The 21,763-nt window shown below is 58.8% G+C and overlaps 1 protein-coding gene across 17 annotated transcripts in view; it reads right to left on the bottom strand.

Moving 5' to 3' along the window:
- Positions 1–21,763, bottom strand: part of Myt1l (myelin transcription factor 1 like) — a 404,426-nt gene that overhangs the window by 128,541 nt on the left and 254,122 nt on the right. For all 17 annotated transcript variants that reach the window (XM_070014657.1, XM_070014648.1, XM_070014661.1 and 14 more), the window contains one exon: positions 1,367–1,776. In XM_070014657.1, coding sequence (XP_069870758.1) covers positions 1,367–1,776 — 410 coding nt within the window. The remainder of the gene's footprint in view (positions 1–1,366; positions 1,777–21,763) is intronic.

The following is a 21,763-nucleotide window of genomic DNA, read 5'->3' as shown; positions in this document are numbered from 1 at the left end:
AGGCTTTTCCTTGTCATGCTCTCTAACATAAAGCAGAACTATCGGGAGAATAAGCACTAACTTACTCAACGTATGTGTATGCAGAGATACAGAAACATGTATGCATGCAAATATAAGCGGCAAATGTTCCCATAAGAACCTGTGTGTGTGTGTGTGTGTGTGTGTGTGTGTGTGTGTGTGTGTGTACCAGTAGTTGGCCTTGAACTTAGGTCCTAGGTGCTGTCCCTTGGCTTTTGCTCAATGTTAGTGCTCTACCATATGAACTCCAGCTCCATTCCTTGGTGGTTAAATGGAGATGAGAGTCACATAGATTTTCCTGCCTTGGCTGGCTTTGGCCTGCTATCCCAGATCTCAGCCTTCTGAGTAGCTCCGATTGCAAGTATGAGCCACTGATGTCTGTGAAGATCTTAACCAACTCTGACCATCCAGGAGTGTGTCTTAAAGTTCAGATGGCCTGGCTTCTAAAAGCACACACTCAGACTGCACACAGAAGTGTCAACGCATGTGTGGGAAGGCGTCCCTTTGTTGGTGGAGGTGATGGCCATCCCAGGATTGACTCTTCTGAGTGCAAGGAAGAAGGGTAAGAAGGAAAACCTCCTTCCACACTTCCATCATTTTGTGGCATTTCTCTGAGGTGAGCTCTACACCAATAAAGACTCACTTCTTTCTAGAAAAAGTAACCTTTAGAACATCATAGTTTTGAGTCCTGTATGAACAGAAGACTACATACAAAATGAGGCAGCTGTTTGGGAAATGCCCTGCTCTCCGAAGAGACTTCTCTGATTGTGTGTCTCACAAGTGCCAGGCCAGAAACACGGATCTCAAATTCCAAGGCCCTGGGCCTTCCCATCCACCATGTTGCAGTTCGTCTTGATCACATGACATTCACCCAGCAGAGCTTCCGCGACTGATGGACAGAACCCCCCCCCCCTTCCCCAGCACGTGCCCTCTCACCCCATAGCTGTGTGCCAGCCACACCCACAACACTACAGGGCCTGGACCAGGGACGCTACCCCTTGGAGAGGAAGCTCAGACAAACCTAGAAGTCCACAAATGCTAAACTAGTCCTCTGGCTAAATTTTGCTTCTCTAATCAAATATGTGTACCATAAATATCTCAGAAATTGCTATGACAACCTATCTGAATAACAATTTGAGACAAAAATCTAAAGTTGAGCAGATCATTTAAAGAAATTCTTTAAGACAAAGGCTAAGCCTGCATAAACAGCTGATGTTTTCAGTATTGAGCAAGCAGACCTATTTGTAGGACAATCACTAGCGTACCATGGAAAAATAGCACCAGAAAACTCACATGGAAAACAGACTCAAACCATGACTGGACACTTGACTAGTATTTTAAAGATTACCATTTTCTTCTTCTTCCTCTTCCTCTTCTTCCTCTTCCTCTTCCTCCTCCTCCTCCTCTTCCTCCTCCACATCATCTCCATCTTCATCATCGTCATCATCATCTTCCTCATCAATCTCCTCCTCCTCGTCCTCGTCCTCGTCCTCCTCCTCCTCTCTGTCCACCTCCTCATCCTCGTCATCTTCATCCCCTTGCTCATCATCGTTGTCCTCCGAGAACTCCTCCTCCTCCTCCTCTTCCTCCTCCTCCTCCTCCTCCTTCTCGTCCATGTCTTCAGAGACGTCGCTCTCGTAGCATTCGTCCACCGAGGAGCTGTCTGCCTTCGCCGTGAGCGGTCTGCGCTTGGGAGCCGGCCCCTGGGGCTGCTTATCTTGGCTTTTCCTTTTCTTGGCTAAGGGACAGCCATACACGCTGATGGAACATAGATAACAAAAGAGAGAGAGAAATCTGTGTTACTGTTTTTGGCAGTCAGAGCAATAGGGGGACTGGATGAGCACTGTTGAGGCTGAGCGCCAGCGGTGTCACGTGACCACCAGGGGACAGGCCTGTGTGCCTGTCCTCACACACCAGTGCCTGCTGGCCAGGAGCATTTGCCTCACCACCATTCACATTTATGGCAAGTCCTCTCCCTCCTCCGTGCTCCAGGTACAAATGGCACAGAGATCCTGATAAAATCCCTGAGGGTGGGTGAGAGCCATTTGCACAGCATGCACCTCATACAAGCGACAAGGTAAGCCCAGCTCCCGCCGTTTACCTGACATAACCATGCACGACGCTCATCACACGTAATGTGAAATATAAAATGCATACCCCACAATAGATTTGGATCTGTATATTTTCTAGATAAACATATAGCTTTAGGCATGATCACCTTTAAGAAGGTAAGTCAGAGATGGGTATTAGGTATTTCCCCCCCCCCCTCCAGGCCTGGGGCTTGAACTCTGGGCCGGGGCTCTGTCCGAGCTTCTTTTGCTCAAGGCGAGCGCTCTACCACTTGAGCCACAGCACCACTTCTGGATTTTCTGAATAGTTTATTGAAGATAAGAGTCTCACGGACTTTCCTGTCTGGGCTGGCTTTGAACCGCGATCCTCAGCTCTCAGCCTCCTGAGTAGCTGGGATGGCAGGCGTGCGCCACGGCTGATTAGCCCGCTAAGGTTGGTGTTGTTGAGGAGAGCAATCACCCAAGTTCAGGCTGGGCAGACGCCTGCCTTGGCCGGTGTGAGTCTCGATTCCAGCACTCCAGAGTGACCTCACTGTTACTGGTAGTCAGTGCTAACTCAGGCCCAAATTGGCCGGGATTGGGTCCACCCTCACTGTGCGAGGCCACAGTCTTTCCCGGAGAAAGGGCAATTTTCCGAACAATGTTTCCAGTTTGGCTTTTTTCCTGACGTTCTTTCTGGAAATCTTATCCTTGCAGGCCAGACGTCACGACGGAGGGGCTGTGGTGGGAGACGCTGCTGGTCCGGCACGAGCCGGGGCCCGCGGCCGCGCTGGCCCTGTGGGACTCCTGCAGCGGGGGCTGGTTTTGGACCTAGGGATGGTGAGACTGGTCTGGGGCTGGACAGTCTTGGTGGGTCCCGTGCCACGCAGGAGGGGCAGAGATGAGTCCCAGAGCCCATCGGGGACTTGGGGATCGCAGTGACCCCCATTTTGAGCCAAACTGTGGTGCACCCCGGTTCCTCCAGCACCACGCGTTGGGACGTTACAACAGGATGCGCCACACGGAGGACGGGAGAACCCTCGGACGACGTGTCTGACGGGCGTCCGTCACTGCCCGGTAGAGCAAGGGCAGGCGGCATGGCGACGGAGGTCCTCCAGGAAGAGGGAAGCTGCCGTGAACGCCTCGGGGTACACCGGAAACATCCGGCAGGGAGAGACACACGGCAGCGCATGCCAAGCAAGACTGCATGTGCAAAGTGTGTGCGGAACAAAGCATGCCAGCTGCACGCCTGTAATCCTAGCTACTCAGGAGCATGAGACCTTTCAAAACCACCACCAAAGAGCCAGGCTGGAGGTGTGGCTCAAGTGGTAGAACACCAGCCAAGCAAGCCAGCTGGACATGTCTCAGGCCTTCAGTTCAAACCCCAGTATGACCAAAGAAAAAAAGGAAAGGAAAGAAAAAGATGCGATAGGTTCAGACAACACAAGCAGGAAGTGGCACTTCTGGAGAAAAGGAGCAGCGTGAGCAGGCGGGCATCACGCGGGCCGTGGACGGCCGTGGCCCCACAGGAAGCACGGCGCACTCGAGCTCTCCCGAGCACTTAGTGACGCCATGACTACGTCATGTCGGAGGATCTGGAGAGACACCAGGCAGCACAGGGCAGCCAGGCCGTCCGTGTGAGGACCGGGCTGGGGGAGGGTCTGGAGGGCAACTCTGCAGTCAGACACACCTGGGAGGGGACACCGAGGCCCGAGGGAGCCTCTGCCGCCCTCTGGGGGCCGCGGCTGCATGGGAGGACGCAGGAGGCAGGCACTGGGGACGGGCGGGAGTGTGATCGCTCGCGGCAGGGCTTATCATTGAGTGACTGTGGACGGGTGCTCAACGTTGCACCTCAGGTCGTCCGCTGGAGACGAGAACGGGTGCCTTAAGACATCCCCGAGAGGAGCCTGGTCCGGCTCTGGCACATTCCGCTCGACATGTGAGCGAGTACTGGTGGGTGACGGCGGTCGGGGAACACTGATGGTTTTATCGGGGATGCAGGAAACCCAGCCGGACGCTTGCGCCGCGTCCTGGTCTAGTGGGTGCGCTGCCGCTGGCCTTCAGTCCTGGAGGGGGCGCACAGTGCGATGCTGGGGGCCAGAGCGAGGCTCACGGGGCGAGGCCAGTTACCACATGAAGCAGAAGCGGTCAGGAAAGGCGGAGCTGTCTACCGTGTAAAGGCCACGGCCCTTGGATGTACGAAAGCAGAGCCACAGCAGGCTGCTGCTGCCCCGGGCACCGGGCGCGAAGTCCGGGCTTCCCCCGGGGGCTTCCTCGCAGGCTGGCGGGGCCGCAGTCCGGGCTTCCCCCGGGGGCTTCCTCACAGGCTGGTGGGGCCGCAGTCCGGGCTTCCCCCGGGGGCTTCCTCGCAGGCTGGCGGGGCCGCAGTCCGGGCTTCCTCGCAGGCTGGCGGGGCCGCAGTCCGGGCTTCCCCCGGGGGCTTCCTCGCAGGCTGGCGGGGCCGCAGTCCGCCTCTCCGAGGCAGCGGCCCCCACATGCTCTGTCCACACCTGAGGCCTTCCAACCAGCCCGCCACACCAGCGGCTCCTGCGCTGTGTCCCCTCCCGGAGGGACGCGCTGAATGTGCTGCCCAGGCTTGAGCCAATACCCAAGACATCGCGGCTCAAGCAGCACGCCGCTCCCTCCCCACCATCCCAGCTCCGCGCCCCGCGCCCTCACCCCGCGCCCCGCGCCCTCACCCCGCGCCCCGCGCCGCCCTCGCCCCGCGCCCCGCGCCGCCCTCGCCCCGCGCCCCGCGCCCTCACCCCGCGCCCGCGCCGCCCTCGCCCCGCGCCCGCGCCGCCCTCGCCCCGCGCCCCGCGCCGCCCTCGCCCCGCGCCCCGCGCCGCCCTCGCCCCGCGCCCGCGCCGCCCTCGCCCCGCGCCCCGCGCCGCCCTCGCCCCGCGCCCCGCGCCGCCCTCGCCCCGCGCCCCGCGCCGCCCTCGCCCCGCGCCCGCGCCGCCCTCGCCCCGCGCCCCGCGCCGCCCTCGCCCCGCGCCCGCGCCGCCCTCGCCCCGCGCCCCGCGCCGCCCTCGCCCCGCGCCCCGCGCCGCCCTCGCCCCGCGCCCCGCGCCGCCCTCGCCCCGCGCCCGCGCCGCCCTCGCCCCGCGCCCGCGCCGCCCTCGCCCCGCGCCCCGCGCCGCCCTCGCCCCGCGCCCGCGCCGCCCTCGCCCCGCGCCCCGCGCCGCCCTCGCCCCGCGCCCCGCGCCGCCCTCGCCCCGCGCCCGCGCCGCCCTCGCCCCGCGCCCTCACCACCTCGCCCTCACCCCGCGCCGCCCTCGCCCCGCGTCCTCACCCCGCGCCGCCCTCACCACCGCGCCCTCGCCCCGCGCCGCCCTCGCCCCGCGCCCTCGCCCCCGCGCCCTCGCCCCCTCGCCCCGCGCCCTCACCCCCTCGCCCCGCGCCCTCACCCCGCGCCCTCACCCCGCGCCCCGCACCGCCCTCGCCCCGCGCCCTCGCCCCGCGCCCTCGCCCCCGCGCCCTCGCCCCGCGCCCTCGCCCCGCGCCCTCGCCCCCGCGCCCTCGCCCCACGCCCTCGCCCCCGCGCCCCGCGCCCGTGCCCCGCGCCCACGCCACCCTCGCCCCGCGCCCTCGCCCCGTGTCCTCGGCGGCACCCTTCCTCTCCCGCTCGCGTGTGTCTTGATGGAGGTGGCCGCAGACGCACCGGGCCCATCTCCTGGGTGTGGCCCGATGCCTCCAGCTGGCGCCCTGACAGGGCCTCTGTGGGCAGCAGGAAGACGCCTCAGGGCGTCTCATGTCTCAGGGAGCCCCAAGCTTGAGCTGCGGAGCAACAGAGCCAGCGTGGGAAAGGGCTCTGGCAGGGCCTCGGTCAGCCCGGGAGGCTGCGGGAGGATACGCGGGTGCACGGAGCTGCGGGGGTGTGCGGAGGCGCTGGGGCTCAGGACACATGGAGCTGCAGGGGTGTGCGGAGGCGCTGGGGCCCAGGACACATGGAGCTGCAGGGGTGTGCGGAGGCGCTGGGGCTCAGGACACATGGAGCTGCAGGGGTGTGCGGAGGCGCTGGGGCCCAGGGCGCTGCGGGGGTGTGCGGAGGCGCTGGGGCCCAGGGCGCTGCGGGGGTGTGCGGAGGCGCTGGGGCCCAGGACACACGGAGCTGCAGGGGTGTGCGGAGGCGCTGGGGCCCAGGGCGCTGCGGGGGTGTGCGGAGGCGCTGGGGGCGCAGGGAGCTGCAGGGGTGTGCGGAGGCGCTGGGGCCCAGGGCGCTGCGGGGGTGCGCGGAGGCGCTGGGGCCCAGGACGCACGGAGCTGCGGGGGTGCGCGGAGGCGTTGGGGCCCAGGACGCACGGAGCTGCGGGGGTGCGCGGAGGCGTTGGGGCCACACGGAGCTGCGGGGGTGTGCGGAGGCGCTGGGGCCGCACGGAGCTGCGGGGGTGCGCGGAGGCGCTGGGGCCCAGGACGCACGGAGCTGCGGGGGTGCGCGGAGGCGTTGGGGACACACGGAGCTGCGGGGGTGTGCGGAGGCGCTGGGGCCGCAGGGAGCTGCGGGGGTGTGCGGAGGCGCTGGGGCCCAGGGCGCACGGAGCTGCGGGGGTGTGCGGAGGCGCTGGGGCTCAGGACACACGGAGCTGCGGGGGTGTGCGGAGGCGCTGGGGGCGCAGGGAGCTGCGGGGGTGTGCGGAGGCGCTGGGGCCCAGGACGCACGGAGCTGCGGGGGTGTGCGGAGGCGCTGGGGCCCAGGACGCACGGAGCTGCGGGGGTGTGCGGAGGCGCTGGGGCCGCAGGACACATGGAGCTGCGGGGGTGTGCGGAGGCGCTGGGGCCCAGGGCGCACGGAGCTGCATGTCTGTCATGCAGAGTCTTCGGAACAGCTTGTCGGCGGCCCAAGCAGATGCAGGAAGACCAAGTCCACATGCCGGGAAGGAAACGGAGGTTCCTCTCCAGGTTCCCGTTCCACCTTTTCTCTTTGGGGAACAGGAGGAGAGGGACTGGAAGAGGAAAGAGGAGCCAGGGGAGCAGAAACATAGCCAATCAAGACGGAGCCTGAGTGTGAACGGCCAGACGGAGGGGCCGGACCAGCGCCGGCTCTGTTCCTGCCACACTGGCACTGGGAGCCCTGCTGTCCACGTGGGCAGCGAGTCACTGGCCACCCGGACGCGGAGGGCAGTGGCACAGCGTGACGGTCCTGCCTGGAGCCGGGAGCCGGCCGCCCAGGGTTGCCAAGTTGAAGCCCAGGCTGGGAGCTCTGCTGGCGTCTGTCAGGTGCAAGGTAGCACTCTTCAAGTTCTGGGGGGTCAAATCGCCAGGGTGTCCTTCACGTCCGCCTCATTGTTGGAACCTCTTGGTAACACCTCAAGGCTCTTCCAAACGATGTCTGCTTTTACCTGGGCTGCTCGACAGATCTGGCGCACCCCTCGTAACCACACGGGTTCAATTTGGCAGCCATCGGAAGTCCAGCCTTGTACGTACCGTGGTTCCGGTCATGTTACAGGCTTTCTGTTCAGGCCTTGCTCGGTATCCATTGCTGTCAAGTGTAAGTCAAGTGCGCTTCAGCCATATACAATTCCCCCTTTGTTCCCGTCTGCCCATTGTTGCGGACGGCCAACCATCACGCTCTACTTTTAAAGAGAAAACCAAATGCCCACGCTACGCTTCCTCCTGTCTGTGTTATGCGTCCTGGCTCCAGCAAGGCTCCGAAAGCCGACGTCTGGCATATGGCAGAGGGAAGCCTTGGAAAGCGCGTCTGGGATCCGCCGGGGATGTGTGAAGCCCACAGGCCGAGGGGTCTGCGGCTGCCGGCGCCTAGAACGCCTAGAACGGGGAGGCGGCCTGGCCCCATGCCTCTGTGCCTGGAGTTTGCAAACCCTGCGGGGCTGCGCTCCACCCGCCTCACGCCGCGGGCCACGTCCAGCTCTGCGGGGCTCGCGTCTCCTGAACACACCAGGCCTCATTATGGGGCAACCAAGTGGGGCACGTGGAGAAGCGGGGGCTGACGGGGAAGCGGAGGACCCACGCTAACACCGTGGCCTCCGTCCTCACCTTCCTCTTCAGACGCTCAGGCTCACGTGCCACGTGCGATTCCTTACAACAGCTCCTGGGCTGTGTGGTGAGCCTGCACCGGCCGGCGTCCCCGGAGCAGCCGTGGAGGCCGGAGCCCGGCGGCATCCTCCGGGCGAGGACAGTCTGTGGCTTGCTTCTGGGGCGGAATGAGCACTCTCCATGACCCACAGGGCTGCAGCTGCACACTGCAGCTGTCCTTCACCAGAGAGAGGGGCCAGAAAGGCCTCTGGGCCCTGTCCAACACGGTGGCCTCTCCCCACAGGCAGCCACTTAATTAAAATGGAACAAAGCTAGAAGTTGAATTGTTCTGCGGCATGGTCTCATTTCCAGCTCCGTAGCTGCACGTGGCCGGCGGCTCCCTGGGGACGGGCCGGAGCACTTCCCACCGGCACACGGGGGTCTTTCCTCGGAGGGGACCCTGGCTGCTGCGGTGAAGAGGCTGAGGGTGGACAGTGGAGGGAAGGCCTGAATTTGGAAGGCAGCTCTAGACCCCTGAACTGTCCACCTTTACCCCAGCGGCTCCTGGAAGGAGTTAGTGATACCCCATCTCCAAGACAAAATACAAACACAAGGGCTGGGACAGGACGCAGTGAGGGCACCTGGTTCAAGGACCTGGGTTCAATCCTCAGAGGACAAAAAAGAGAACAGTTGGGCCCCCAGAGGGCCTGGTTGGCCTGAGCAGCTGGAGAGCTGACGCCCTGCGGCTCACGCCCCGACAGGCCCCTCCGAGGCCAGGGCCGCGGGGGCCGGTGGAGGGGACCAGAGGTGGGGGATGGCCTCTGGGCCTCTGGGCCACAGGCTCCTGCAGGATGCTGAGGCCTAACGTGTCTGGAGGCCAGCTCCCACCTGCAGCTGTTGGCTGACTGCTGCCACACACCCACCCTCTCCTCTAGACACAGCACCTTGTATGAATACAATATTTGGCGATTAGAGTAAGACTACATTTATAGTTTCTTTGGTCAGTTCTGGGCCTGGGCGCTGTCCCTCAGCTCTTCAGCTCAAGGCTATCGCTCTACCACTTGAGCCACAGCGCCACTTCTGGCATTTTCTGCTTATGTGGTGCTGAGGAATCGAACCCAGGACCTCATGAATGGGAGGTCAGCACTCTACCACTGAGCAACCTTCCCAGCCCTACGTTTATAGTTTTTGCACACAGTTGAAACATCACAGAATCCGTAAATAAGCTTTTTTCCCCTGAAGTCACGGTGGCTGGTCTTCTGTGGACCAGCGTGATCTCCTGAACTTCTGTTTGCCTGGCCACTCCTAGCGCAGGGCTCTGTCTTGAGCGCCTCCTTCAGCTTCCTGCGATTCACTATCACGCAAGGACACAGACCGGACACGTGGAACTAGGTGTGGAATTACAGCCAGAAGTTCTGGGGGTTCAGGCCGCGGCTCGTGGTGGCGGTGCCGGGCCCTCAGGCCCTCCTGGGAGCAGCCGCAGCTCAGACACACGCCGGGTCTTAGCTTGGTCTAAGCAATGTTTAGGTTGTTGTGGAGGGGGCTGTGCACAGCAGTTTTGGCCACGGACTCACACATGTTCCGTGTCAGGTGCCACAAGACCGGATATCTTCGAGGTCCTGCCCTCTGCTTTCCTGCATCTTTGTTTTAATATGAACAGTTGCTGTTCATATTATCATACACTCTGCTGTATGGTGGGGGTGCGGGGTGGGGGGTGGGGGACGGGGGGTAGGGGGTACAGGCGCGCCCAGCCCCCAGAGACCCCCACGCCTCCTCGTATTATAGGTCAACACACATTATCGATGTCTATAACTATATCTGCGTACTTAGATTGTTTAAATGTGATACAGACGCTTCTGGTATTGAAACTATCTGATGAAAAATTGTTCAGGATGTTTACTTGATTCTTGCTTAGAGAATTTAGCCTCACTTTCTGGAAGGTCGATGCTTTTTATCTTTTTAAGACATCTCTACATGACATCGCCTGTTAATTAACAGCATCCTGAGCAGTCATTCAGAGTCAGATAAGGTCTGAAATCATCACTAGCTTCAACCTCTCCTGTCTCTGCAAGGCCAGCAAACAAGTCAAGGCAGCCGGTGGTCACTGCATGTCACTCCGCGGTGGTAACACCTCTCGGCGCACCCAGCCATTGTCAAGCCAGAGATCCAGCTCCCTCCAGAGAAATTGTCCCCCCCACGTCTCCCACCCTTCAAGGCTGGGCTGACCTGCTGCTCCCCGTGGACCAGCAACCACTCCCTCTCCTCATGCCTACCCTTCCCCTCTCCCTCTTCCTTCCCACCCCTCCCTTCCAACTGCACACACCACATTACACCTAGGTTTGCCCCCAAAGCCAACTCTGGATGGGAGATGCTCAACACAGAATTGCACCAGACATGACCGCGTACAGTCTCCCCAGGGAAGGCTTCCCCAGGGGCCAGAGCCTGGCACAGTGGGCTGTGAAGGGCTGTGCCCAGCCTCTCCAAGCAGCCCCTCCTCCCGACACACTCCAGTCCCCTTTGGTTCTAAAATCCCACTTGAAATCACAGGCATTTTCTTGTATTACCATTTGATCAGGTCTGTCAGATTTACTTCTTCCATGTGGAGTCAGAGTCAGACCCCAGCGGCTGCTTTTCATTAGCACGCAGTTGAAGGTCCGTTGCACGAGCCTCCAGCTCCCTCTCGGGGTGACTGGCCCCCCTGCTCGGCCTGTCCACTGAGGCCTTGCTGGCCTCCACCTTGGCAAGGTGCGGGCCTTGCTCACCCAGGCCGGGCGCCCGGCGCTCTGGCGCCAGAGCAGCCATGTGTGCTTTGGCTGAGATCAAGCTGGGCTGTGATTTATTAGGCTCTTTTAGCAGGCCAGATACTGTACCGAGACTGCCTTTTCTTTTCCAAATGTTGCCCCCATATTCATGGATTTTGCATGTTCTGAAACTCCTATCGATGTGTGGATGCCCAGCCCTCCCTCGGGCGTGTCCACGCACTCCGGACACCGACTCTGCCTTCTGTGCTTGCAGCTGTTTGCCTGGGCCAGCTGGGCTAGTCCATGCGCTGTCCATCTGTCTTGAACCGGGTACCCCTGCCCTCTTGGTGGACCGTGTGCTCTCTGGCCCGGGGTGTTCTCCCACAGGGTCTCCTCTGGGGGCGCCTGTCTTCCATGTTTCCGGATCTTTGAGGATCTGTGACGCCCTGGTGCTCCACCTGTCCCAAATTACTGGCGTCTGATTCTGAATTGCAAAGTTTCCCGATGCTTCAGTGGCCCCTCTCCCTGCATCCGGATTCTTGTGAAGCTGTCAGGACAGAGGGCTTCGATCCCTCGTATGCAGCTTCCCTTTCAGGACTTCCTGGCAGCCGGGAGCGTGTTCTGGGATGCGGCGGCGGTCCTGCGCTTGGGTACCTGCTAGTAGCCGCGTGGGCTGTGTTGTGTGGCTGGGTCAGGGGAGGTTGAGGATGGCTCCTGCCCGTGGCCCTTGCTCTTTTCCTCTTCTCTTTTCTGGAGTGACGGTTTGGAAGGTGTCTTTCTGCCCAGTTCTTTTATTGTCCTCTCCTATTCTTCCCCATAATGCCTGTGTATGAGTGTGTGTGTGCACATGTGTGTGTACACAAGTGTATGTGCACATGTGTGTGTGCACGTGTGTATATGTGTTGGTCTTGGGGCCCGGGCACCATTCCTGAGCTTTTGTGCTCAAGGCTAGCACTCTAAAACTTGAGCCACAGCTTTACTTCTCACTTTTTTTGGTGGTTGATTGGAGATACAAAGTTCCACAGACGTTCCTGCCCTGGCTGGCTTTGAACCGTGATCCTCAGGTCTTAGCCCTTTGAGCAGCTAGCAGGAGAGGTGTGAGCCGCTGGCATATGAGCCACCGTGTCCTTTGAACTAGACACTTTCTTCAACTTTCTCTTCACCCTTCTTCAGCCTTAGTTTCTTGTTTTTTTTTTTCTAAACTTTCTAGCACCCTTAATTATTTTCCATAAAATGACTTTTCCTTCTCTTTAAGGTGAGGATTTTGTGCTTTTGGAGATGCTCTTCTTGGTGTCTGTGTCCTTCTTGTTTTTGGAGATGCTCTTCTTGGTGTCTGCGTTCTTCTTGCTTTTGGAGATGCTCTTCTTGTGTCTGTGTCCTTCTTGCTTTTGGAGATGCTCTTCTTGGTGTCTGCGTCCTTGTTGCTTTTGGAGATTCTCCTCTTGGTGTCTGCGTCCTTCTTGTCTCGTGGTTTTCGCGGTGGGGCATTCTTCCAGGGCTGGGCTGTGGCTGGCCACTCTTGCTGCGTGCGGGCTGGTGGCTTGTGGGGTGCGGAGGTGGCGGTGTGGAAGCATTGGTGGCTGGGGTGGCCGTGTCCGCAGGGGTGGCCGTGTCCGCAGGGGTGGCCGTGTCCGCAGGGGTGGCCGTGTCCGCAGGGGTGGCTCTTTCAGGGCCCTGTTTTGCGGGAAGATGCCGAGGCGGAGCCTGACCCCGGAGCAGCAGGGTCCCGCTCTTCCCGCAGGGCAGGGCACCCGGAAAGCCCTCCCGAGCGTCCTGAGCCCATAGGGCGCCTGCGGAGTGTCCACCGGCGTGCAGCACTGGAGCAGAGTGGTTTCTGGCACAAAGCTTTTCTGTCCTCCAGACGCATCCGCCTCTGCTTCCGGGTCCCAGGGGCTCCCGCGCTGCCCCCGAGGCCTGGCTTCCCTTTAGCGGGCCTGGCCTGCTGGCCCCACCGTGCCAGCTACAGCCCCACTATTTCCATAGAAACCTTTTCTTTCCCGTGCCCCCGTCCAGCGGCTTCTTCTTCAGCTGAGTGCATTCTGCGAGGCTGTAGAAGACACGGGGTCTCATTTTCACCCTGGATTCAGACACGTCGACAATGCTTGAGAACTCAAATTAGGCTCTACCAAAACCTGTATCATCACTAGTTATGATTGCTCACGGCTCATTTAAGAAAATGTAGAAAAGCCCAAAGCTAACCTTCCCCATTCTTCTTCAATTATGTGTGAAGTCGCCATCTTTAGACGCTCTAGGAGAGCTTGTAATGCTGAGATAGGACAACGTTTCTCCATTTGGAGTCAGGTGCAGTGGCTCAGGTCTGTGGGTCTCAGGGAGCAGAGACTGGGGATCATAGTTCAAGACCAACCTGGTTATAAAAGCTAGTGAGACTTTATCCCAAGCAGTGGCTGGGTATGGTGGTGGGCTCCTGTTACTCCCGCTACAGGGAAAGCGGGAGGGCCCGGGGGAGCTGGCTTGCCAGCCCTGACACAATAAGCACACACAGGAGGATCGCAGTCCAGCACAGCCCGGCACAAAGGAAGACGCTACCTCAACTAATGCGTGAGGGGCTGAGGCGAGGCCTAAAGTGTGGACCCCTCTAAGCCAAACACAAGCTCTGCCACTGCCCCAGGCCTTTACCATAAAACACACAGGATTCTAACACGGGGCACTGAGATCTGTAACTTTTACGTTTGACTTATTTATGGAGATATAATTGAATATCCCTAGATCAAAGAATTATAACCTTGCTAATGATCATGTAGATATCTAATCATTATATAAAGGAAACACTATCTCTATTAAGAAGTTTGAAGCTTCTTAAATATGCATTTTTTAGTGAGTTGTGAGTAGAATGTCGATAGATTGTACTTTCTCCACAGAGACTTTCAAAGCTGCTGAATAGTTAGTTGACCAAGGAACCCCGCTATCTGGTTATTACCATCAGGACTTGTGTTTATGCTATGGTATCCCCTTGATGTTGATTTCTGTGCCACAGTTGTTTACAAGCTGTTTGCATTTGGTCTTAGAGAGCATCTTGGCTGGGCACACATATTGTTGTTCGATTTATTTTCTTTCAAGTAACCATTAGGAAGACTTGTTGACGGACAGCACGGGCAGAGGCCTGCTGCGGGTCAGCCTGCCACAGTGCACACCGTGGGTCCTGAGGCTGCCAAACCGCACCCTTTTTACCCAGCACCACTCTCTTTTCTAAACTCAGTTGTTCTTGTGACAGACAATACTAGTTTTGAGCAGACAACTCTCCTTCATACAAAGTAATGTGCAAAGAGAAACTGAGACTTCCTCAATTGCTTTAAATGTGGGCAGACTTGGGCCATGATGGTGCCCATGTGCTGGTGGGGGCCCTGTCCTGAATTCCTGCTCAGAGGAGGAGAGACACTGCCGACTCCAGAGAGCTACCGCTTTGTATGGGTGGACATGCCTGTGAGTGTGTAGGTAGATCTGCACATGTGTAGCTGTGTTGGTAGATTGGTCTGTGTGCACACAGGTCAGAGCACACAGGACGGAGCACTCAGGATGGAGCACTCAGGACGGAGCACTCAGGACGGAGCACACAGGACGGAGCACTCAGGATGGAGCACTCAGGATGGAGCACACAGGTCAGAGCACACAGGACGGAGCACTCAGGATGGAGCACTCAGGACGGAGCACACAGGACGGAGCACTCAGGATGTAGCACTCAGGATGGAGCACTCAGGATGGAGCACACAGGATGGAGCACTCAGGACGGAGCACTCAGGATGGAGCACTCAGGACGGAGCACTCAGGATGGAGCACACAGGATGGAGCACTCAGGACGGAGCACTCAGGATGGAGCACTCAGGATGGAGCACACAGGTCAGAGCACACAGGACGGAGCACTCAGGATGGAGCACTCAGGACGGAGCACTCAGGACGGAGCACACAGGACGGAGCACTCAGGATGGAGCACTCAGGATGGAGCACACAGGTCAGAGCACACAGGACGGAGCACTCAGGATGGAGCACTCAGGACGGAGCACACAGGACGGAGCACTCAGGATGGAGCACTCAGGACGGAGCACTCAGGATGGAGCACTCAGGATGGAGCACACAGGTCAGAGCACACAGGACGGAGCACTCAGGATGTAGCACTCAGGACGGAGCACACAGGATGGAGCACTCAGGATGGAGCACTCAGGATGGAGCACACAGGATGGAGCACTCAGGATGGAGCACTCAGGACGGAGCACTCAGGACGGAGCACTCAGGATGGAGCACTCAGGACGGAGCACTCAGGACGGAGCACTCAGGATGGAGCACACAGGATGGAGCACTCAGGATGGAGCACTCAGGACGGAGCACTCAGGATGGAGCACTCAGGATGGAGCACTCAGGACGGAGCACTCAGGATGGAGCACTCAGGATGGAGCACTCAGGACGGAGCACTCAGGATGTAGCACTCAGGATGGAGCACTCAGGATGGAGCACTCAGGACGGAGCACTCAGGACGGAGCACTCAGGATGTAGCACTCAGGATGGAGCACACAGGATGGAACACACAGGACGGAGCAGTCAGGACGGAGCACACAGGATGGAGCACTCAGGATGTAGCACTCAGGATGGAGCACTCAGGATGGAGCACTCAGGACGGAGCACTCAGGACGGAGCACTCAGGATGGAGCACTCAGGATGGAGCACTCAGGATGGAGCACTCAGGACGGAGCACACAGGACGGAGCACTCAGGATGGAGCACTCAGGACGGAGCACTCAGGACGGAGCACTCAGGATGGAGCACACAGGATGGAGCACACAGGATGGAGCACTCAGGATGGAGCACTCAGGACGGAGCACTCAGGATGGAACACACAGGATGGAGCACTCAGGACGGAGCATGCAGGATGGAGCACTCAGGATGGAGCACTCAGGACGGAGCACTCAGGATGGAGCACACAGGATGGAGCACTCAGGATGGAGCACTCAGGACGGAACACTCAGGACGGAGCACTCAGGACGGAGCACTCAGGATGTAGCACTCAGGATGGAGCACACAGGACGGAGCACTCAGGATGGAGCACTCAGGACGGAGCACTCAGGATGGAGCACACAGGATGGAGCACTCAGGATGGAGCACTCAGGACGGAGCACACAGGATGGAGCACTCAGGATGGAGCACACAGGATGGAGCACTCAGGACGGAGCACTCAGGATGGAGCACTCAGGATGGAGCACTCAGGACGGAGCACTCAGGATGGAGCACTCAGGATGGAACACACAGGTCAGAGCACACAGGATGGAGCACTCAGGACGGAGCATGCAGGATGGAGCACTCAGGATGGAGCACTCAGGACGGAGCACTCAGGATGGAGCACTCAGGATGGAACACACAGGTCGGAGCACACAGGATGGAGCACTCAGGACGGAGCATGCAGGATGGAGCACTCAGGATGGAGCACTCAGGATGGAGCACTCAGGACGGAGCACTCAGGATGGAGCACTCAGGATGGAGCACTCAGGATGGAGCACTCAGGACGGAGCACTCAGGATGGAGCACTCAGGACGGAGCACTCAGGATGGAGCACTCAGGATGGAGCACTCAGGACGGAGCACTCAGGATGGAGCACACACCCCGGCCTGTGGGAGGTCGCGTGTGGGCACAGGCAGGGCAGCCGCGGGCAGCAGCCGGGCACGGCAACGCCTCCACCATGACTGCTGCGTGGCCTGCTGCCCGTCCACTCCGGGTCTTGGCTGCGGAGGTGAGCCAGGACGGGAGACGAGATGGTTCCACGGTCCCGAGGGTGTTCAGAGTGCCACCGCCCCGATGGGCGGGGGAGCGGGGAGCCGGGGAGCGGGTGGCAGCGGGATGCATTATTTATGAAGCAACGTCTTCCCGGAGGCTCCCGCTTCCCCCTCGCGCTCCCTGGGGTCTTGGGAAATGAAGCCTTTTGTGTAGGAGGGATCTCTCTGGCGATGTCAAATACAGCACTAATACCACCCGCAGCCCTGCAGAGTGGCTACTAAGCGACAAAGAATCCCCAGAATTACACACGAGGCACTCAGAGCCTCTCGGCAGCAAGCCGGTGCGTGCGTCCTCAGGAGCCGCCAGCGGCCGTGGAGGCTCCCGGAGGCCAGCCCGGGACGTCCTGCCCGGGACGCACACCTGTGGTCCTCCTTTCTTCGTAGCCCCTGGGCAGGCTGGGGAGAAGTGGGAGGCTCCCACGATGCTGGGCTGCCCCTCGGGGCCTGCGGGTGGCAGAGGGAGCCGGCTCCGGCACCCAGCTCGCAGGGCCCGGCGGGAAGCCCCCTGCGGCAGCCTGTGCCTCCCTCCGAAGCCGCCGGCCCCGCCCGCCCCAGAAGTCGCCTTCTGGAATGTGTTCTTTGTGGTTTGTTACCTAAATCCGAAGGGCAGACTGCGATGGGAAGATGATCACTCCCAGCTACAAGTCGCTGACTGGGCCGGTCCTCCCACGGGAGGCAGTACCACGGGGGACCCCGGAAGGGGTTTGTGGCAGGCCCGGGTGGCGGTGTGGACCCCTTCCGAGCGGTGCTGGGATCTGGTGTGAGTCCCTGCTCTGAGTCCCTCGGCCTTGTGACTGCAGTGAGGAGCGCTCAGCCTCCAGGAGGAGCAGGGACAGCGGGGAATGGAAGCGGGCAAGGCTGGGCCCGGGGTGCCGTCTGCTCCCCGTGGTGGCTCTCAGCGCGGCCTTGGGTTCCAGGCCCCTCCCATCCCCCAGGGCCTGGCGGCAGCCTCAGCAGCTCCCGACTCCCTACACACCTCGTCTGGCCGGTGATGCGCTGGCCTGTGGTTCTCAGACTCGGGCCATGTCCCGGGGACCTGCGGGGACCTGCAGCTCAAGGGCGGATGGCCAGTCCACCCAGTCCACCCAGTCCTGCTGCAGCAGGTGCGAAAGCCCCCGTGTGGGGCTCGGGAAAGGCGGTCACCCCCAGGCTTCCGAGTTGGGTTCGCTAGCTACTAGCAGGTTCCACGGCCCGCCAGGGAAGGCTCCAGAACAATCACAGCACCTGCTGGGACCAAAGGGACCCGAGGATACCGTGGTGCCTCCAAAGCCCCTCCCCAGAGCTCTGGAAACTTCCAGAAGTGCCTGGGTTGGCATCAGCTGCCTCCTATTGAGTGCAAGAGTGGGTTCTGTATTGTTTAATCATTTTGGGTGGGGTTTCCACCCGCTGCAACCGGACACAGCCTAAGAACTGTAAACTAGAAAGCTCCTTTCCTGATAAAGTTCCCACAGCATGAAGTAGACCAGGTACTGCTGGGGACAAGATTCTGATTGTTACACCCACACTGGACCCAGATAGCAGTGGCCTTCACAGACTCTGATCAGTATACGTTCTTCAGTGGTTCATCTAAACACACGGATGATGATGATGATGATGATGATGATGATGATGATGGTGGTGGTGGTGGTGATGATGATGATGATGGTGGTGGTGGTGGTGATGATGATGATGATGGTGGTGGTGATGATGATCATAATGATTGTGATGATGGTAATGATGATGATGGTGGTGATGATCATGATCATGATGATGGTGATGGTGGTGGTGGTGATGATGATCATGATGATGGTGGTGGTGGCGGTGATGATTGGTAGTCCAGGGGGTTTCACTTCAAGGCCTCACTTACTCAGCCCTTCTGCTCAGCCACACCCCAGCCCTTAAAACACAGGCATTCCCTTTAAACGTGGAGTTATAGGAAATACATTCAATGTTATCAAACATCAAAAATCAACGCCTTGCTGTGCGCCGCATGCTTTGTCTTGGGAACCCAGGGAGGGTGTGCGGCCAGACAGCGGCAGGCAGTGTTTGCTCAGGAGGATGGCCAGGAGTGTTTTTTTTAAATCAAGGATTTATTGTGACAGTAAAGGTTAACTGCTACCACAATCCCAAACCCGTGCGCGGCCTTGTGCTGTTCTCACACACACACAACCCAGGGCCACGGTCACGGGACGTCTCCTGCACCCAAATAAATCCCTAGTTCTCAACAGCCCCGCTCCGTATGCAGCCGGGCTGTGCTCCCAAATTAATGCTAAAATATGTGTGCCCTGACGTGTGATTTACAGCGGGAGACAGCGTGGGGAGGACAGCGCGTCGTAAAGCGTAGAGATGCTGGCAGCAGGTGGACCGACACCTCATAAAGAGTGGAGCGCGCTGTTTATTCTCGCGGACGGGGGAGTAACCAGAGCCCTGTGCGGCGGTGGCGGCGGCGGCGGCGGCACAGAGTCCCCGTAAGCGCCCCCCGCGCCCGTCCCACCACCGTCACTCGTTAATTAGGCGCCGGCAGGCACTGCCTGTGCCTCACGCACCCAAGTGGGTCTTTGCTTTCCACATGCAGGGCCCTCCTAATTAAAATCAGTTTTGCAATTAAACCTGGAAAATGGCGTTCAACTTTCAAGCGTGCTTAGGAAAAACGCAATTATGTTGAGGGCATTTTACTTTGATGCAGATAAATTCCTATCTCCATGAGGGCAGCCCAGGGAGGCAGGGGCACCCTGCTTCCATCCTCCTTTCTCCCTCTTCCTCTCCTCCCTCTCCTTCCTCTCCAGACAGCGGACGGGGCTCGCCGTTGTAACTCGCATGCTCCACTGTCTCCCAGCCAGCACCTGGCCCTGTTCCAAAGCTTTTAGTGAGCACGCTCTGTCAGGGCATGAATAATGTTGCCCAGGCTGTTGGCAGAATCCAAATGAGGCGTGCGTGTATCAGGAAGCCAGCCCCCCACGTTAGCCCCAGAGCTAGCTCCTGCGAAGACAGGCAATTATTCACCTGCCTGCCACCCTGGCACGCACACTGGTGGGAGGAAAGGGGCATGAAATGGAAGAGAATCTGAGCAGAGGCTCCGCACAACCAGCCAGGGAGAATCCAGCAATCTCCTAATAAAACCTCCCCCCCCCCACAGAAAACCCAAGGCCACCATTGAAATGTTTAATTTTAAAGTTACACCAAGTGATTTCTAAATTGGAGGGGTTTGAAATAACATATACTACTTACTGCCTAACTTTTGGGGGTTTGTCTAGCATGCGAGAACTATCAAGCTAAATTGTGGGTTGGATGTTTTGTCAGAAGTCTATACTCAACACACAAGTAATTAAAAGTTACGGTGAAGGGTTAGTGTAAAAGGAGCCCATAAATGTCAGAAATAAATCCAAGATTAATCACCAAACAGAAATGTAAAGAATGAATCCATACTCAGAATTCCCATGCCTCCCATTCTCTCTTTTTCCCTCTGTGATGTACTGAAGGTTGATATAAAAATCTCTTAAAATGATAAGGAAATCCAATTAATTCCAAGTGTCTCAGTATGTCTGTAACTATATTTGCAAGGAAAGCTAATATTTGAATTCCTATATACCGTTTACTATTACTCTGTAGCAGCAAATTTTACAAAATTGAAAAATTGTTCCTTATTTCTATTTTGGGGAAAACTGAAAAATCAAGTCAAAACAAAACAAAATCCTTTCTCCTGGCTCTGGAGGGTCACGCCTGTCACCCCTGCTACTCAGAAGGCTGAGATCTGAGGATGGCAGTTCAAAACCACCCTGAGCAGGAAAAGCCAAACAACCAGAAGTGGAGCTGTGGCTCACTTGGCAGAGTGCTAGCTCAGGGACACCACACACGCCCTGAGTTCAAGCCCCAAAACGGTCACAAAGTACATAAAAGAAAAACCCTCAGGACAACAAAGCCGTAAGTATTCTGAGGATGAAGATAAATTCCCCTGGGAATGACAGCGGTCTCTGTGCTTTTGTCAGGGCCGACCTGTGCATGCGGTGTCAGCATAGCACCCCAACTGGGCACCTGGGCCCCCCGCAGCCACCCCGCTGGCGGTGCCCCTCTGTACTTCACAGGGGCCCCTGGGGAGCACCGAGACCTAGACCACCCGGTGAGCCGCTCTGCTCCGATCTGGTGCCCGGCCCAGGGACTGTTGGATAGCTGTGCAGCCCCTGCCCTGTGGGGTCCTGAGGAGCGGGCGCCCGCGTGCCCTCCACAGGGGAGGGAGGTGCGGGGAGGCGGGGGGGCACGGGCCCCTTGCTCCACATCCAGCCTGTGATTGCTCCCTATCCCAGCTCCCCCTATCTGCAGGGGAGCAGCAGGCAGCCAAGCAAGCCGGGCTTTGGCCTTGAAGATGCTGGCAGCTTGCATAGGAGGTAATCGCAGGGAGATGGAGCTCCAGCCACTAGCGAGCCCTCTGCAGGCTTGGGGCCGAAAGCTACACGGGGTGGCTGAGGTTTTGTTTGCTCTGGAAAATGAAGCTCTGTGATTAGACGCCACACCTGAGAAGCATGCCTGTCTCCCACCAAGTGTGCTGTTCACATGCCGAGTAGAGCACAGAGCCACGCGCTCAGCCACGCACGCTGGACTTGAAGACCGGGCTGCTGTTCTGGTTTATATGGTACAGATTGCCCCTCGCCCTAATGGCAAATCTCATGGTGTTTTTGTATACGCAAGTGACATGAAACTGTGAGCCAGGGAGAGAAGATGGCGGGTTCACGTCTGGACACTAGAGAGAAAGAGCTGGCAGATTCCTATGTCTGGGCACTGAGGTCCCTGAAGATAATGGTGACATTTGCCAGCTTCCGGTGAGGCCAGGCTGCACCACCCAGATCGGGGCTGGAGACGCCGGCTGAGCTCCATCCGTTGGTGGCGTTTGGCCGCACGCCGTGTGTCTGTGTGGGCTCCAGCAGAGCAGCGGACGCTGCTGCTCACTCGCTCAGGCTTTGCCCAGGCTCCAGGACACTGCTCATGTGACACAGCACAGACCAGGAAAAAGACGAGCGCATCTTCTTAACACTTAGCTATCGACCGGTCAGCATGATTAGTTACAAACGCTTAGCACAAGTGGAAACCTACAAGTGGAATGATTTTGTTCAAAGACACAATACAGGAGTTAATGTGAAATCGCCACAAATCAGTCTTAGAATCTTACTCCTATTCTGAAAATTTTAGCCGGGATCTGAAACGGTGAGTTCCTCGCTCAGATGACTGTCTCC

The sequence above is a fragment of the Dipodomys merriami genome, unplaced genomic scaffold (genome assembly GCF_024711535.1).
Source record: "Dipodomys merriami isolate MVZ:Mamm:240054 unplaced genomic scaffold, mDipMer1.0.p SCAF_99, whole genome shotgun sequence".
NCBI classification, from domain to species: Eukaryota; Metazoa; Chordata; class Mammalia; order Rodentia; family Heteromyidae; genus Dipodomys; species Dipodomys merriami.
Note: the sequence above shows the minus strand (reverse complement) of the source record. Positions and strands in the feature narration are given on the sequence as shown.